General features: G+C 35.3%; 2 protein-coding genes across 4 annotated transcripts in view; both read left to right on the top strand.

Moving 5' to 3' along the window:
- The window catches only part of LOC109270281 (olfactory receptor 6C1-like), a 155,611-nt gene that overhangs the window by 43,817 nt on the left and 93,140 nt on the right, over window positions 1-18,654 (top strand). The window lies entirely within an intron of this gene.
- On the top strand, window positions 7,361-8,311 carry LOC109270288 (olfactory receptor 6C74). The gene has a single exon (XM_019454683.2). It carries the CDS (start codon window positions 7,373-7,375, stop codon window positions 8,309-8,311), a length of 939 nt encoding a protein of 312 aa, XP_019310228.1. The 5' UTR covers window positions 7,361-7,372.

The raw sequence follows: 18,654 nt of genomic DNA, 5'->3' as shown, positions 1-18,654 counted from the left end.
GGAAGGGCAACTGGGTGGCTCAGTGGTTAAGCATCTGACATGATCTCAGGGTTCATGAGTTTGAGTCCCACATCAGGTAAGCACAAGACCCACATTGGGTGAACACAAGACCTACTTCGGATGAGCCCCGCTTCTCTCTCTCTCCCTCTCTCTTTCTTTCTCTGCCCTTCATGGGATTCTTTGTCTCTGCCCCTTGCTCACTTGTGCCCCCTCCCCCCTCTGTTTCTCAAAAAGCAAAAACCTGAAAAAAGTATTTTCTTTTAAAAAATTTTTTTAAATGTTTTATTTTTGAGACATAGCGAGACAGAGCATGAGCAGGGGAAGGGCAGAGAGAGAGGGAGACAGAATCTGAAGCAGGCTCCAGGCTCCGAGCTGTCAGCACAGAGCCTGACGTGGTGCTCGAACCCACAAACCACGAGATCATGACCCGAGCCAAAGTCAGATGCCCAAGCAAGTGAGCCACCCAGGCGCCCCTGGAAAAAGTATTTTCATATCACATATCTGATAAGGTTCTAGTATTCAGAATACATAGAGAACTATTGCAAATCAGCTGCAACAAAAACAATCACAAATAACCCAATTTTAATATGTGCAAAGGATTCGAACAGACATTTCTCCAAATGGCCAACAAGAACATGCAACAGTGTTACACATCATTATAAAAATGCAAATTAAAACCACAGTGAATTGCACTTCAATTATGGCCACGCTGGGAGGATCCCAGCATGGCCATAATTAAAAAAAGAAAAGAAATTGATATGGAGAAATTGGAAATCCAATACATTGTTAGTGGGAATGTAAAACAGTGTAGGCACTGAGGAAAGTTTGGGAGTCTCATTAAAAAAGATAAACATAAAATTACCATATGATTCAACAATATCATTCCTAGATATTCACCCAAATAACTGAAAACAGGCTCTCAAATTCTTGTATGCTATTGTTTATAGCAGCACTATTCGCAATAGCCAAAAGGTGGAAACAACTCAAATGTCCATCTACAGATAAATGGATAAAATGGGATACATATGCATAATGGAATATTATCCAGCTAGAAAAATGAAGTATTAATTCATGCTTAAGTATGGATGAACGTCAGTATCATGATGCTAAGTGAAAGAAACCAGACATAAGAGGTCACATATTGTATGATTCCATATATATGAAATATCTACAGAGTTAGAATAGATTGGTATATGCCAGGGGCTCAGAAAAGATGGGATGGGAAATGACTATTAAGTGGGTACAGTTTCCTTTTAGGAGAGCAGTGTTTGGAACTTAGTATAGGTGGTGGTTGCTGAACAATGTGGATGGACTAAATGCCACTGAACTGTACACTTTAAAATAGTTGACTAGGGGCACCCGGGTGCTCAGTTGGTTAAGCATCCAGCTCTTGGTTTGAGCTCAGGTCATGATCTCACAGTTTCACGAGTTTGAGTCCTGTGGTTGGGCTCTGTGCTGGCAGCACAGAGCCTATTTGGGATTCTCTCTCTCCCCCTCCCTCTCTGCCTCTCCCCACTTGTGCCATCTCTGTCTCTCTCAAAATAAACTTAAAAAAAATAAAATGGTTGATCAAAAAAAAAAAGACTATAGCAATATAAAAACTACAATAAAAATTTTTAGTAAAAAAGAGTATTAGAGAACCATATCATATAGTTAATGCAAATTTTCTTTTCTGGACTTTATGATTTGAATAGCTTAATTAAGTTCTGGGGGCACCTGGGTGGCTTAGTCGGTTGAGCGTCTGACTTCGGCTCAGGTCATGATCTCGCAGTCCGTGAGTTCAGCCCCGTGTGGGGCTCTATGCTGACAGCTCAGGGCCTGAAGCCTGCTTCGTATTCTGGGTCTCCCTCTCTCTCTGCCCCTCCCCCACTCATTCTCTCTCTCTCTCGCTCTCTGTCAAAAATAAATAAACATTAAATTTTTTTTTTTTAAATTTGTGATTGGTTATCCATAATTATGGTATCACATGCTTTCATTGCCCTAAAAATCCTCTGTCTACATCTCTTCATCCTTCACCCCTTTCCCTAACCCCTGGCAACCACTGGTCTTTTTACTATTTCCATAATTTTCTTATTCTGTAATGTCATATAGTTGGAATAATAGAGTATGTACTTTTCCAGATTGGCTTCTTTCACTTAGTAATATGCATATAAGATTCCCCCATATCTTTTCATAGTTTGATGGCTCATTTCTTTTCAACTGGTATTTTTCTCATTTTAAAATACTTTATCCTGAAGTTATTTTCAAATGCTTCCAGAGTTGCATAAGTTTTAATTATTAGTTTTCAGTGTAGATTATTTTATTTGAAAATTGGAAAGACCTATATCAGAAAATTTTTATATAGATGACACCCTGAATTTAATATTATAAAAATTAACTCATCATTACTCCCTCTTTCCTCCAAATTTCTTCCATGCTCATTCCAGGCTTCCTGTTATGCCACATCTTACTTAGTGACATTGTCTCATGTCTTATTTCTTCATGTTCAAAATTTCAGAATAACCATCAATTGCTCTCATATCCAAATAACTCAACTTTTTAATTCTTCATCACATACTTTTTAAATTTCTAGTTTGAGGGCTATACCAGATCCTAAATATATAGGGATGAATAATATAACAGACAACTCTCTGCCCCTAAATGGCTTAATTATCTAAGAGAACAGAGATGAGAGAGAGAGAGAGAGAGAGACAGAGACAGAGAAAGAGAGGAGAAAAATACATAAAATAAATATTGATAGAGTTGTAAAGAAAAAAAATGTTGAGATAATGACTATAAAGAAGGGGAGGGTCTCCTCACAAATGGTTTCCTCTGAAAATGACTGTTTTAAGGAGATGATATTTAATTAGAGACCTGGAATTTGGAGGCCAAGTGAGAGCAGATGTAGGGAGAGAGGTGAAAAAGAGCTTAAGGAATGGAAAGAGAGTCGGTATTACACTGATAACAGCAGATAAGGAAAGAATGGAAGAGCATGAAGAAGGGTAGTGAAGAGCTATGCCAAGGATTCTTATTGGCCACTCATCTACAATTTAATGTGGCTTTGGGACATAATTTTAGCAAAGAAGTAGCATAACTTGAGAAAACATATTTTTATCTTCTCTACAGAAAATAGATTGGATAAGGAAAAGAGGCAAAGATCATTTAGAAGCTTATTAGAGGCTACTATTTAGACCAAGTGGAAGGGAATGGTAGAGTGGATTCAGATCTTAGCAGTTGTAGCAGACATTATGTTTAATCACAAAACGTTTCCTACTGGACACACATCAAGACTAGACATCTGGACATTTTGCATTTTGGTATGTCTATATAACTGGGTTATTATCAATGGAAAATAAATGGAAATTATGAGAATTACCTCCAAGCCTAGCACTAAAAACCTCCCCTGTGATGATTTACCAGACTCTCTTCTTCTGTCTATTGTAGATATATGTTGAAGAGGCCAGAGCTTTAAAAGTTAATTTCTGAATGGTGGCATAGAGTAGGCACATCCCACCCTACAAACATAATCTCTGCCATCTGTGCAGCATATTTGACTTTAAATTTCCAGGAAATAACTTTTCATTGTGTTAAATCTGGCAAAAAAAAAGAAAAGACCCAATTCATTGAAAGTAAGAATAGTGGCTAAACCTTGAGAGGGATAATGACCAGAAAAGAATAAAAGGGAGGATTCTGCAGTACTGGTAACATTCTACTTCTTTATCTGAGTACTGCTTATGTGAGTATGTTAAATCTGTGAAAAGTGACCAAGCTATATAGTATAATAATTGCATATTCTGTACATACATTTTTACTTAATTGAAATACCTTTAAAAATCTATGTAATATTGCAATGATTTTAAAGTTGATCTGTTATAACAGGATTAGTTTAAGTACTTAGCAGTAGAAATAAAGGTAAAATGAATTGAAATAAAATTTTATGTAGAATCAACCAAATTTCCTGCAGATTGGGTGAAGACACTTAGATAGCTGGTACAAATATTAGACTCTTATTTAAGTCTGTCTTGAGACACTCATTTCCCCTCAATCTAGAGCTCTATGATTTTGATCCTTTCAGGGTAATATCACACACTTAATATTTCTTTTGTCAATGATGACATGTCTTGCTTTCAAATCCTAAAACTAATTAAGTCTCTAAATTCAATCTGTCACTCAAGAAGATAGCCTTGAAAGGTTTAATTTAGGTAGGTATAAGCCCCTTATTGAATCAGGATTCAAATTTTTAATAATCCCCTTAAAGTCTTTTCACAATATGGATTGGGGAGTTTCACTTTTCTTGTGTAGAATGTATATTTGTCATGGATATGTAAGCTGTAAGTTCCAAAAACTCCTTATGGTTTACAACATATAGCTGTCTAAAAAGAAGATTTTGTCTTGTTTTATAAACTTAAGTTTATGGATTATAGAGTTTTCTCCACTTAATAAATAAGTCATGTATTTTTAATGTATTTGTACAATGGTCTCCCAGGGAATGTTTCCATCTTTTAAAAATTGTTTCATCAGCTAATCCTCTTGAGATCAATGGCAGAGTACGCAAAAATGATTATAGTTCTTGCAATCTTAAAAACTACAAAAGAAGCAATAGTGCTTCTCATGGAGGCCAGACACATTTCAAAGTAAACAATGAGACTGAAACATTCCCTTTTTACCACTCCATTCTAAATTTTTTAAAGAGGTGTGTTTATTTTATATGTAATGCAAAAAAATGTGCTCCAAATTTAATATAGAATAAATTGGAGATATGGCTCTTTAAAGAAAATAATGAGAAGAAATGAAATTAGATGAATTTCTTGTTATCATAAAAATCTTTCAGCTCATGTGTCTTGAGTGTGAGGTGCTGGGATTAATGTATTTTGGATGAGAATGTAAGATAAAAGTAGGTTAAAGCAATATAAAAAAATATGATGAATATACAACATTCAGAAATTGCCTCTGTTCTGGGACTCAAATCAAAAGAAGACAATTGGGGATGAAATTGCTACTAACAACAATAAGGTTTGGAAAAAAAAGTATTTTGGTCATATTAACTGCACAAAGTGGACAAAAAAAGTTGATTTATTTGTAAGTCATTGAAATACATAGTATGATGTTAAAACTATTTTTTTATCAACTCAGTCGAGTTGTCTTAATAAGAAACCTTTGAAACTTCATTTTGTAGGAATCAAGTTTTAAATAGATACCCTTCATAGGCTTCAACAGAATCTCAGAAATGAATTTTATTAAATGAATGTGTTGTTTTCCTCACATAATTATAATTATATATGCCTTTAGTATGCAAAGTCAATGTGAATATCATAAAATATGTCACTAGAAAAATGAATTAGTCTTGAATTTGAGAAACTTCATTTTGTTGAATTCAATAGAATTTAAATATTTCATGAACTCCCCAGTTTTCATATCCCAAAGGAGTCTCCTCTCTCTTACCTATAAATTACCTAAGTTGGTACAGAAGTCCCTAGGACTGTAAAAATGGTCAGAAATAATGACTTTTACTGCCATTCAGCAAGTATTTTATTTGGAATTAAAAGAAAAAAAATGATGTAATTTACAATAGTTTTTGTTGGGGGGGTTGCAATTTTGTAATTTAAATTTAGCCTGGGAATATGCATGTATGATTCACTTCTATCTTTATAATTTGGCACCCTATAGAATTCATCCTCTGCTGATTGACATTTCCCTATGCTTTTGACTTAAATGGCCAGAATGCAGACATTTTTAGAAAAATGATACACTGAGGAGTGTGGGAAAAGAAAGAAAACAAGTAAGAAAGGAATAAAGTGAAAGAGGAAAAAAAGAAATCTTAGTGCATTATAATTATTTATAACCATTGGAAATATTTGTCCATTCTCAACCTCTGAACTGGAATATATGAAGTGTAAAAAGTTTATTTTTTTAAGTTTATTTTGAGAAAGAGAAAGTACAGATCAGGGAAGGGCAGAGAGAGAGGGAGACACAGAGAGAATACCAAGCCCATGCAGGGCTTGTACCCACGAACCATGAGATCTTGACCTGAGCTAAAGTCAGATGCTTAACCGACTGAGCCACCCAGGAGCCCTGAAGTATAAAAAGTTTAAAATGCAATGTAACATATGACATGATATTCTTCTTAAGAAATATGGTCATGCTTTACAAAAATTTGGTGATAGACTTTCAATATAATAAACATGAGGATGTAGGCATGGTCTGGAAAAAGATGGAAAACAAGAAAAAATGAAAAGGTAACATAATTCTATGTAATTTTTTAAGTTTATTTGTTTATTTTGAGAGAGATAGAGACAGCACAAATGGAGGAGGGGCAGAGAGACAGAGGGAGAGAGAGAGAATCCCAAGCAGGCTCTACACCGTCAGTGCAGAGCCCAATGTGGGGGGACTCAAACCCACAAAGCAGTGAGATCATGACCTGAGCTCAAACCAAGAGTGGACACTTAACCGACTGAGAATAAGAGAAGAGAAGGGGGACATGAGTAAGAAAGAAGTGAAGAGTCTACCGCGACAACAGGGGAAGCCATGCAGAGCAAGGACACTAAAAGGAACTAGTAGGCAGGGGTAGATAAAATTTTTGTATGGCTTGTTTTCTAGAACCCTTTTCTGTTACTGCAAAAACTAAATAAGGCATGCTACATAAATAATACAATCATCATGCATGAGGATACACTTCCTGTCTGCTTGGTTTCATATCACAGAAAGGAGAATAAACAGGGCTGGTGAGATGAAAGTAAATCCAAAGGAAAAAGGAGAAAGCAGACCTAAAGTGGTCATGAGGATTTCAATCTTGAAGAGTTTGCAAAAGTTTGGTGAAAGTACTGAGTCCCCACTGTACATGGGCCTCAGATGTTTACGTCAAGTTTACATTTCTTAAAAGGCGAAGAGTCCTCAGCTGAAATCTGACTTACAGAATACTATCATAAGGAGTAATAAATAGAGAAAAGAGACACGATTAGCAAAGAAGAATGAGCCAGCTGATGATGTAAAATAATGTAAATGTAAACTAAATAGATTGGAAAAAATTGCAACTACAGAAGATGCAAGTTAAAATATCATGACAGTTTTTCTGTTTCTTTCTTTGTTTCTATTTTAATATGACTTTGTAAATGCCATATATTATCCTTTTGGAATGCCTGAAATTATGACACTTGAGAAAAGAAACTCAGAGAGTTGCACTGAGTTAGTGAAATTCTGAGTACAAATTATATGAGCGAATTTTTAGAGGCTGTTACTGCTGACTAGCAGAATATCGAAGGAGTTTAGGTGTCAGTAGCAACATGTATATGGATGATCTCAAGATAATAGGTATCTCATACAGCCTTATCCCCTTTAATTCTCATTTTTTTTCTTATTCCTTATTTTATTATTATTTCATTGGTAGAAGTCAGCCATGAGAAACCACACCACGGTAACAACCTTCATTCTTCTTGGACTGACCGATAACCCACAATTACAAGTGGTTATTTTTCTTCTCCTCTTTTTCACCTACATGTTGAGTGTCACTGGGAATCTAACCATAATCACCCTCACCCTGTTGGATTCTCATCTAAAGATACCCATGTACTTCTTCCTCCGAAGCTTTTCATTTTTAGAAATCTTATTCACAACTGTCTGCATCCCCAAATTTCTTGTCAGCATGGCAACAGGTGACAAGACCATTTCTTACAACAGTTGTGCAACACAGCTGTTTTTTACTACTGTCTTGGGTGCAATCGAATTTTTTCTTCTGGTTGCCATGTCTTATGACCGCTACGTAGCCATCTGCAAACCCTTGCATTACACCACCATCATGAGTGACAGAGTCTGCAACTTGTTGGTCTTTGCTTCATGGTTGGCCGGTTTTATAGTAATTGTCCCACCACTCCTTGTGGGTCTCCAGCTAGACTTCTGTGCAGCCAACACTGTAAATCATTTCTTCTGTGATTTTACTCCTATATTACAGCTCTCTTGCACAGACACAGCTGTAATAGAATTAATGGCATTTCTCTCAGCCATTTTGACACTCCTGGTTACACTGGTATTAGTGATTCTCTCCTATGCAAACATCATCAGGACTATTCTGAAGATACCTTCTTCTCAACAGAGGAAGAAAGCCTTTTCTACATGTTCTTCTCACATGGTGGTTGTGTCCATTTCTTATGGCAGCTGCATCTTCATGTATGTGAAGCCTTCTACAAAGGAGGGAGTGTCTTTAAATAAAGGGATAGCCTTGCTCAGTACTTCTGTTGCCCCCGTGTTGAATCCCTTCATTTATACACTGAGAAACAAACAAGTGCAAGATGCTTTTAAGCACATGCTCAAAAAGATTGAGATTTTCTCAAGTAAGTGAACCATTTTAGTGATATTACTGAGGTTATGAGTAAAATAAAGCAAGAAGGGTAGAGTGTTTCACAGAGCTCTTCAAAGTTTGTATTCAAAATAATACTGTTTTTCTTGACATAATTTTCATAGTGGCCTGCCTAACTTCCAAAGCCTAATTCTTTCCCTTATCTGTCCCTTATTTGGACCAAAATTATTTGCCTTTTTATTTGGTGCTTTTATCTATTTCCTTTTAAAATTCTCTCAGAGGAAGAACAAAGTTAGACTTTAATTTTTCCATGTTCCTTTCTGCTGTTCTGGAATTCAGAGATTCAATTTTGCATATATTCTATATAGAGTTAATTCACTACCTAGATTTCTAAAACTTAGCTGGAAAGCACATATTTCTAGAAACCCACAAATTATCACTGACTCAAAGGAAAATAAAAATGGGAATTGACCTGTAACTATTAAATAGATTGAATCACTAATCATATGTCCTTAAATAATGTGGATTTTGTTTGTTTGTTTGTTTGTTTCTGTAAATAGAGGTCATGGCAATCATTTCAAACAATTTATAAATTGCTTTTGCTTATTATTATTACTCTTTATCATATATTGTCAGTAAAAAACAAAACAAACAAAAATACTTGAATTTCACAGTATATGTATATTTATTTGTTTATAAATTATACAATTACAGTATAGAATATTTAAACACTTTAATACAAAAATAGAAATTAAGCAAGGAAATTAGGCAAAAGAATTAATATATTTTATAATATAACTTTATTATATAAATTAATTTTAATATTAATGGTACAACTATTAGATTCAATTTGATAAAACACATATTATTATATTTGCAAATATCAGTTTAGTTATGTGATAAGTTATCTGAAAGCTTATTCCAAGCCTATCTGATCTTGGTACTTATCTAGAAGGACCATCATAGTTCAAAATTGATGCCTTACAATGCATACTGATCACATCGAAAGAAGTAAAAATCAAAATAAGATAAAAACAGAGAAGAAGGAAATCCATAAGAGACTCTGAAATACAGAGAATAAATGGAGGGTTGCTGGAGGGGTGCTGGGTGGGGGGGAAAGGGCTAAATGGGTGAGGGGCATCAAGGAAGGCACTTGTTGGGATGAGCACTGGCTGTTATATGCAGGTGATGAACCACTAAATTCTACTTCTGAAACCATTATTACATTATATGTTAACTAACTTGGATGTAAATAAATTTTTTTAAAAAAGAAAAAAAAGATTTAGATTGAAAAAAAAGAAGTGAAAATCACAATAATTATTCTTTTGTCCTACTTGAATTTTTGACATTGAGTTACTACATTTCTGTCTTCTCTAATGTTAATCTGCTGCCTAAACTTTTCTTTTTATACAAATATTTTTTACAGTGCAGAGAAAGTCTTTATTTGGAATATTTTAATAGAGATTAAAATAATTCTAAGTTTTCCAGTGGGTGGATGAGCATTTTCATAATTAATGAGCTTATATACTCTTCAGTAACAATAACCATGGCAAAAATTTCAAGCAACCAATTTCTAAATTTCTTTAGCTTATTACACCTTTCTTTTGAAAACTGGTTACTTTTTCATTACTATTAAAATACCACATATTTTGGAACAAAATGGTAGGGAAATATCTTCATGAAAGCATACTATTAATGGGTATTTGTTGGGTATTGATGGGTATTTGAAAAGAGAAAATTGGAATATGTCTGTTTGTAAGATAAAATTGTGTATTTCTCTTACTGTGTATTTAAAAAATACTTTGCCTGAGAAGTTCTGATTCGCTGATAGAGTTTTGAAAAAGATATCTTAACATATCATTACAAGCTTCCTTCTTTCTCTTATCCCCACTCCCTCACCTCCTCCTCCTTACTCCTCTGATCCTTTGAACGTAAAAAAACTATTTTTAGATGAAAGGCTATGCAAAAACAGCCTGTATTTGTCCTGCAGATTATGGTTCGCTTGCCCCAGGTCAAAATTATGGCAAAAGGCCAGAGATGGCCCTAAAGCCTTATTTCAAGGTGATGAAACCTACCTGTTATGCTCCATTAGTCCACAAAATTCAATAACTCAGTATTTAGTGCCAAGATTGTTTTAATTTAAACCAATAAGTGGGCCATAACTTAAAATGCAGTTGCAATTGATGTTACCACCTAATTCAGCCTATGAATTTACTGTCACCCTCTGAAATTCGTCTGTGATAGGACAGCTAAACATTTGAATTAAATGGCTATATGGAATGGATCACCATTCCTGTATCATTTTTTAAAGTATTAGATAGTAACACCAAGTACTGCAGTTTTGCCAGGGAAAGAGGCTTTAGATTTATTATTTTTTAATGAGGGGGAACTCCATGGTTTTCTACTTGGCCTTGAGTATATATATTTTAACAATATATTCAGGGTGATTTTTCACATGCAGTAGAATCACTTCCCACACCCCTATTATCTTCCACTCTAATAAGTGTATACCCTGACATTCTATCATCATTATAATTAAGATTAACTCAGAGATGAGGTCAAACAATACCTGAAAGTTCCAGGTTTTACCCTCTTCAGTGCACAGTTTTCCTGGCAAAGGAATATATATCCATTCAGGAAAACTAGAGGGAGAATTTAGATATTAATATCAATGCATGGCTCTTCCTCACAGATAACTTCCTTCATGGGTTCTGGCTCCGTGAACTCACTAAAGTCTTTAATTGGATAAGGATCTCTAACTCCTTATGATGCCTGGATCATCCCTTCTTTCACCTAACCTAGAGTTCTTTTAATTATATAGGTCATATAGGAATTTAGTGGATTGTCTATTTATTTTAGTCTTGGGGCAGCATGATGTTTTATTCAATTTACTACTAAAGCGTATCATGCAATTTTGATAACCACTCTAACCCTACCAACTAGTAAGTAACCAAAACCATCTTGCTAAGGGCTATAATATGGTCTCTGCCCTTCCATGGTCCCATCATTTCCAGTGAAGTGAGGAAGCTCATTTTAATGAAATTATCTCCACTTTCATTTCAGACCAGCAGTTACAATACTTTTCAATGCTGCTCATACCCCCTTGTACCTTGTACAAAGAATTTTCCTCTAGATCTTCACCAGTTACATAGTTAAGGGACATGTAGGCAGATTGCACATGATAAAACTATTCCATATTGTTGTCATTCTACAACTTTGGATTTTTCTTATATTTCAACTTTAATCAGGATAAATCATTCACAAATCCAAGTTGTTATCTAATTGAACAAAAGATTATAGTCATTATCAGAAGCTTGAACTCTTCCACTAAATCCACAATCACTACTCAGACCTCACTCTTACCCATTATGTGCTGGTAAACTAGCTTTCTGAAAGTAAAAGCCTAATAAATAGGAAAAAAATCCACAATTAAAAATATATCAATAAATTAACCTTGGTATATAATTATTTTTACTTTATCTCTGATATATCACCCTTAGAATCCATTCTCCATTCTCCACATTTATTTTCTCAGACTTTTGATGATGTAAATTGATAAGTTATTGCTTTGGTCTTAATATGCACCTCAAAATTCATATGTTGAAACCCAAATCCTGAAAGATAATAGTATGAGGAGAAAGGGCCTTTGGGAGGTGTGTAGGTCATGAATAAGATTAGTGCTGCTGTAGAAAGAATCCCAGAGAACTCTGTACCCCTCTTTCCACCATGTGAGGCTACAATGAGAAAACAGCAACCTGGAAGAGAGCCCTTATCTGACCACACTGATCTCAGACCTCCATGTTCCAGAACTGTGTGAAATACATTTCATTGTATACAAGACACACAGTCTTCTGATATTTTATTATAGTAGGCCAAATGGACTAAAACAATTACTATAATACTTTTTGATACATAAGTCTTCTCCTTTGAGAAGAATGTTAACCTCTCTAATATGCTAGGTATGACTTTTTTAACACAGAGATGATGAATTTTGGTAGATATAGATCAAAAGGACACCTGGATTCACTCTAAAATTACCTATCACCTCTCTGGTTATTAGGATTTTATTTTATTTATTTTTTCTGCTCATTTGTTTTTTATTTTCTAATAATTAAAAAAGTGTTTTTAGAAGTTTAGCATAAAAGTGAATGAAATTAAAACTGTATAGTTTGATGATTATTCTAAAAAGACTCAGATAATAGCTTAACAAAGCTTAAAAAATAAAGATAAGTAACCAAAGATAAAGGTATAAGGCATTACTAACACACTGTAGGAAACAAGTATTCTAATACCTATAGATTATTTCTGACTGCACAGGAATGTTATGAATATGGAAGAAGCAGTATGAGTTGGGTCTCTTCTGCCTAACATGATGTCTGTGGAATCTCTACAAGCTGTTATATCTTGCATGATTTTGGTCATTTTCATTGCTTTATGACATTGCATTAAGTGACTATCCCAAATGTGAACTGGCATATGAATTGTTTAAGTGTACGAATTTCATGAAGAGTATTGTTATGGACATTTTTTGTATATTGTATATTTTTTATTTAGATATCGTTTCTCCTTGGGTTAGTTTTGGTAATTTGTGTTTTTCAAGAATTTGTCCTTTTTCATTTAAATATTCAGATATATTGGCATTTAGATAGCATTTTCATTCTCAAATCCCAGTGTTCATTGCTTGGACCTGGTCTAGTCTTCATCTTCACTCATTCATTTTCCTATGGTAATAATCCCCAAATTCCTTCTGTAGCCTGGAACTCCTCTTTGCATAAAAGAACTACCTGCTTATTCTAAATCTCTATTTGGACGTCTAAGAATCTCAGACTTAACAAGCTCTGAATTTAAACTCTATTTCCCCCCAATTTTTTTTTTTCTTTCTCAGACGTCATCTCAGCAAACAGCAACTTTCTTTCAGTTGTTCAGGTTAAAACCTTGAGATCATCTTTTTTTTTTCTTTTTTTCTTGTTTCCCCTCATACTTCTTAGCAATCTCTTGGCAATATCCGTTGACTATTTTCAGAAAACAGCCTCTACTTCTTCTTCCATTGCAGCCACTCTGGCCCAAGTCAAAGTCCCTTTTTGCTGTGATGATTGTGATAGCCCTTTGGTAACTCTTGCTCCTTCTCCACCTCCTCTTCCTCTCTCTTCCCTCTTCCGTTCTTTTTCTTCTTCACCTTCTCCTGTTTTTCCTCTTCTCTTCCCTACTTTCTGTACCTTCTCCTCCACCTCTTTTCATTTCCCCCCATCTCTCACATCATGTATTTCAGCCTTCTACCTAAAACCCTTCAAAAACTCTCATCTTAATCATTTTAAGAGAAAAAAGCCTTAAAGTGGTCCACATTTCAGCTATATGATTTCCAGGGGTTTTTTTTTGTTTTTATTACATTAGCCTCATCTTTTCTAATTGTTCTTTCTTACTATTCTGCAAAAGACAGAACACGTACCTGTCTTAGAATAGTTTTCACTTGATTTTCCTTTGCTCAAAATATTTTTTTCTTGATCCACATGAATCAAATATTCCTCCATGAACTTCTGTATTGTATTTAAATCATAACTCCACACCAGACACACCATAGTTCCTTCTCTGATTTACTTTTCTTATTATCTACATGGCATATTTTATTTTATTTTATTTTATTATATTATATTATATTTTCAATATATGAAGTTTATTGTCAAATTGGTTTCCATACAACACCCAGTGCTCATCCCAAAAGGTGCCCTCCTCAATACCCATCACCCACCCTCCCCTCCCTCCCACCCCCCATCAACCCTGTTTGTTCTCAGTTTTTAAGAGTCTCTTATGCTTTGGCTCTCTTCCACTCTAACCTCTTTTTTTTTTTTCCTTCCCCTCCCCCATGGGTTTCTGTTAAGTTTCTCAGGATCCACATAAGAGTGAAAACATATGGTATCTGTCTTTCTCTATATGGCTTATTTCACTTAGCATCACACTCTCCACTTCCATCCATGTTACTACAAAGGCCCACATTTCATTCTTTCTCATTGCCACGTAGTACTCCATTGTGTATATAAACCACAATTTCTTTATCCATTCATCAGTTGATGGACATTTAGGCTCTTTCCATAATTTGGCTATTGTTGAGAGTGCTGCTATAAACATTGGGGTACAAGTGCCCCTATGCATCAGTACTCCTGTATTCCTTGGGTAAATTCCTAGCAGTGCTATTGCTGGGTCATAGGGAAGGTTTATTTTAATTTTTTGAGGAACCTCCACACTGTTTTCCAGAGTGGCTGCACCAATTTGCATTCCCACCCACAGTGCAAGAGGGTTCCCGTTTCTCCACATCCTCTCCAGCATCTATAGTCTCCTGATTTGTTCATTTTGGCCACTCTGACTGGCGTGAGGTGATATCTGAGTGTGGTTTTGATTTGTATTTCCCTGATGAAGAGTGATGTTGAGCATCTTTTCATGTGCCTGTTGGCCATCTGGATGTCTTCTTTAGAGAAGTGTCTATTCATGATTTCTGCCCATTTCTTCACTGGATTATTTGTTTTTTGGGTGTGGAGTTTGGTGAGCTCTTTATAGGTTTTGGATACTAGCCCTTTGTCCGATATGTCATTTGCAAATATCTTTTCCCATTCCATTGGTTACCTTTTAGTTTTGTTGATTGTTTCCTTTGCTGTGCAGAAGCTTTTTATCTTCATAAGGTCCCAGTAGTTCATTTTTGCTTTTAATTCCCTTGCCTTTGGGGATGTGTCGAGTAAGAGATTGCTACGGCTGAGGTCAGAAAGGTCTTTTCCTGCTTTCTCCTCTAGGGTTTTGATGGTTTCCTGTCTCACATTCAGGTCCTTTATCCATTTTGAGTTTATTTTTGTGAATGGTGTGAGAAAGTGGTCTAGTTTCATTCTTCTGCATGTTGCTGTCCAGTTCTCCCAGCACCATTTGTTAAAGAGACTGTCTTTTTTCCATTGGATAGTCTTTCCTGCTTTGTCAAAGATTAGTTGGCCATACATTTGTGGGTCTAGTTCTGGGGTTTCTATGCTATACCATTGGTCTATGTGTCTGTTTTTGTGCCAATACCATGCTGCTGTCTTGATGATTACAGCTTTGTAGTAGAGGCTAAAGTCTGGGATTGTGATTCCTCCCACTGTGGTCTTCTTCTTCAAAATTACGTTGGCTATTCGGGGCCTTTTGTGGTTCCATATGAATTTTAGGATTGCTTGTTCTACTTTCGAGAAGAATGCTGGTGCAATTTTGATTCGGATTGCATTGAATGTGTAGATAGCTTTGGGTAGTATTGACATTTTGACAATATTTATTCTTCCAATCCATGAGCAGGGAATGTCTTTCCATTTCTTTATGTCTTCTTCAATTTTCTTCATAAGCTTTCTATAGTTTTCAGCATACAGATCTTGTACATCTTTGATTAGATTTATTCCTAGGTATTTTATGCTTCTTGGTGCAATTGTGAATGGGATCAGTTTCTTTATTTGTCTTTCTGTTGCTTCCTTATTAGTGTATAAGAATGCAACTGATTTCTGGAAATTGATTTTGTATCCTGCAACTTTGCTAAATTCATGTATCAGTTCTAGCAGACTTCTGGTAGAGTCTATCAGATTTTCCATGTATAATATCATGTCATCTGCAAAAAGTGAAAGCTTGACTTCATCTTTGCCAATTTTGATGCCTTTGATTTCCTTTTGTTTTCTGATTGCTGATGCTAGAACTTCCAACACTATGTTAAACAACAGCGGTAAGAGTGGGCATCCCTGTCGTGTTCCTCATCTCAGGGAAAAAGCTCTCAGTTTTTCCCCATTGAGGATGATGTTAGCTGTGGGCTTTTCATAAATGGCTTTTATGATCTTTAAGTATGTTCCTTCTATCCCAACTTTCTTGAGGGTTTTTATTAAGGTTGCTGGATTTTGTCAAAGGCCTTTTCTGCATCGATTGACAGGATCATATGGTTCTTCTCTTTTTTTTTGTTAATGTGATGTATCACATTGATTGACTTGTGAATGTTGAACCAGCCCTGCATCCCAGGAATGAATCCCACTTGATCATGGTGAATAATTCTTTTTATATGCTGTTGAATTCGATTTGCTAGTATCTTATTAAGAATTTTTGCATCCATATTCATCAGGGATATTGGCCTGTAGTTCTCTTTTTTTACTGGGTCTCTGTCTGGTTTAGGAATCAAAGTAACACTGGCTTCATAAAATGAGTCTGGAAGTTTTCCCTCCCTTTCTATTTTTTGGAATACCTTGAGAAGGATAGGTATTATCTCTGCTTTAAACGTCTGGTAAAACTCCCCTGGGAAGCCATCTGGTCATGGACTCTTATTTGTTGGGAGATTTTTAATGACTGATTCAATTTCTTCGCTGGTTATGGGTCTGTTCAAGTTTTCTATTTCCTCCTGATTGAGTTTTGGAAGTGTGTGGGTGTTTAGGAATTTGTCCAGTTCTTCTAGGTTGTCCAGTTTGTTGGCATATAATTTTTCATAGTATTCCCTGATAATTGCTTGTATCTCTGAGGGATTGGTTGTAATAATTCCATTTTCATTCATGATTTTATCTGTTTGGGTCATCTCCCTTTTCTTTTTGAGAAGCCTGGCTAGAGGTTTGTCAATTTTGTTTATTTTTTCAAAAAACCAACTCTTGGTTTCTTTGATCTGCTCTACATTTTTTTTTAGATTCTATATTGTTTATTTCTGCTCTGATCTTTATTATTTCTCTTCTTCTGCTGGGCTTAGGCTGTCTTTGCTGTTCTGCTTCTATTTCCTTTAGGTGTGCTGTTAGATTTTGTATTTGGGATTTTTCTTGTTTCTGGAGATAGGCCTGGATTGCAATGTATTTTCCTCTCAGGACTGCCTTCGCTGCATCCCAAAGCGTTTGGATTGTTGTATTTTCATTTTCGTTTGTTTCCATATATTTTTTAATTTCTTCTCTAATTGCCTGGTTGACCCACTCATTCGTTAGTAGGGTGTTCTTTAACCTCCATGCTTTTGGAGGTTTTCCAGACTTTTTCCTGTGGTTGATTTCAAGCTTCATAGCATTGGGGTCTGAAAGTATGCATGGTATGATTTCAATTCTTGTAAACTTATGAAGGGCTGTTTTGTGACCCAGTATGTGATCTATCTTGGAGAATGTTCCATGTGCACTCGAGAAGAAAGTATATTCTGTTGCTTTGGGATGCAGAGTTCTAAATATATCTGTCAAGTCCATCTGATCCAATGTATCATTCAGGGCCCTTGTTTCTTTGGTCATTAGGATTTTAAACAAAGCAGTATCGATGTTGTATATAAGACATAATAGGGGAAGAAGAGGATAGCTTTTGCTGGCAGTGAATTGTAATGTGATTTTTATTTAGGAAAAAAAAGAAATATATCAAATATCCCAATATATACATTCTGATATTCTCCAAACCCTGTACCATTATTTCCAATCTGTGAGCTTTCACAAATAAGATCTGGTAAGGATGCAATTTCAACTGATGTTGTTATTTAACACACTACAAAATCAGAGCCTACCTTTGATGACAGTGCTTAATTGTATATTTGAAAGTTGCTAAGAGTCTAAATCTTAAAAGGCCTCATCACAAGAAAATAAATGCAACTATGCATGGTGGCAGATGGTAACTAGACTTATTGTGATGGTGATTATGCAGTGTATATAAATATCAAATCATTATGTTATATACTTGAAACCAGTATAATATGATAGGACAATTATACCTCAATTGAAAAAAGAGATCAGAGCCTACCTTTGTTTACAGCAATACCTAACATAAGGCTATAAGAGGTAATAAATTTCTTCAAGAAGTCATGGGAATTCCATGGTTTTCTGACTATAAATCAAGCTAAGAATTTAAAGCCACAAATTTGTCATTTTCTTTCTTTAGATCCTTGAAACAGTTAGAAATAACCATCCTGCCTCATAGCATGATAGTGACTATATATCTGTCACATTTATCATATTGCTATCATCTCCATTTAGTTTGGAAAAGGTTATCCTTTAATGTAAATTTCTTCCTAAGTGATAATCTAAGTAACTCTGTCAATACTTGATGCCATGGATTCCTGATGCCTTATTATGGTCACAGCCCTATCTTCAAACACTTCAAGGTCAGAAAACTACTTCAAAAAAAAAAAAATCCCCCTTAAGCGTATATTTCATGCAACCCCCTGTGCTTTCATGACTACTGAGTGCCAATTTTCCATGGACTTGCTACATACATATCTTGTATTAGCTCTTGCTCTAGATTATTTTTACAACTGTTTTTATAGAGTCAGCCATGGAGATAGAGATTATATCTCCCTCTAGGCAAGAAGGCAGACTTTTTTCCTGACCAGGATTAGAAAGTTCATGCCTCTGCATATGGCAATATTGGCCAGGTTTGGTAGCAGCCTCTTTAAATACTGTGAT

Source organism: Panthera pardus, unplaced genomic scaffold (genome assembly GCF_024362965.1).
Source record: "Panthera pardus isolate Hobbes unplaced genomic scaffold, ASM2436296v1 HiC_scaffold_6, whole genome shotgun sequence".
Lineage (NCBI taxonomy): Eukaryota > Metazoa > Chordata > Mammalia > Carnivora > Felidae > Panthera > Panthera pardus.
The sequence above is the reverse complement of the archived record's forward strand: the minus strand, read 5'-3'. Positions and strand labels throughout refer to the sequence as shown.

Excerpts from the sequence above, each read along its gene's own strand:
- LOC109270288 (XM_019454683.2), top strand. The coding sequence starts at position 7,373 with ATGAGAAACCACACCACGGTAACAACCTTCATTCTTCTTGGACTGACC.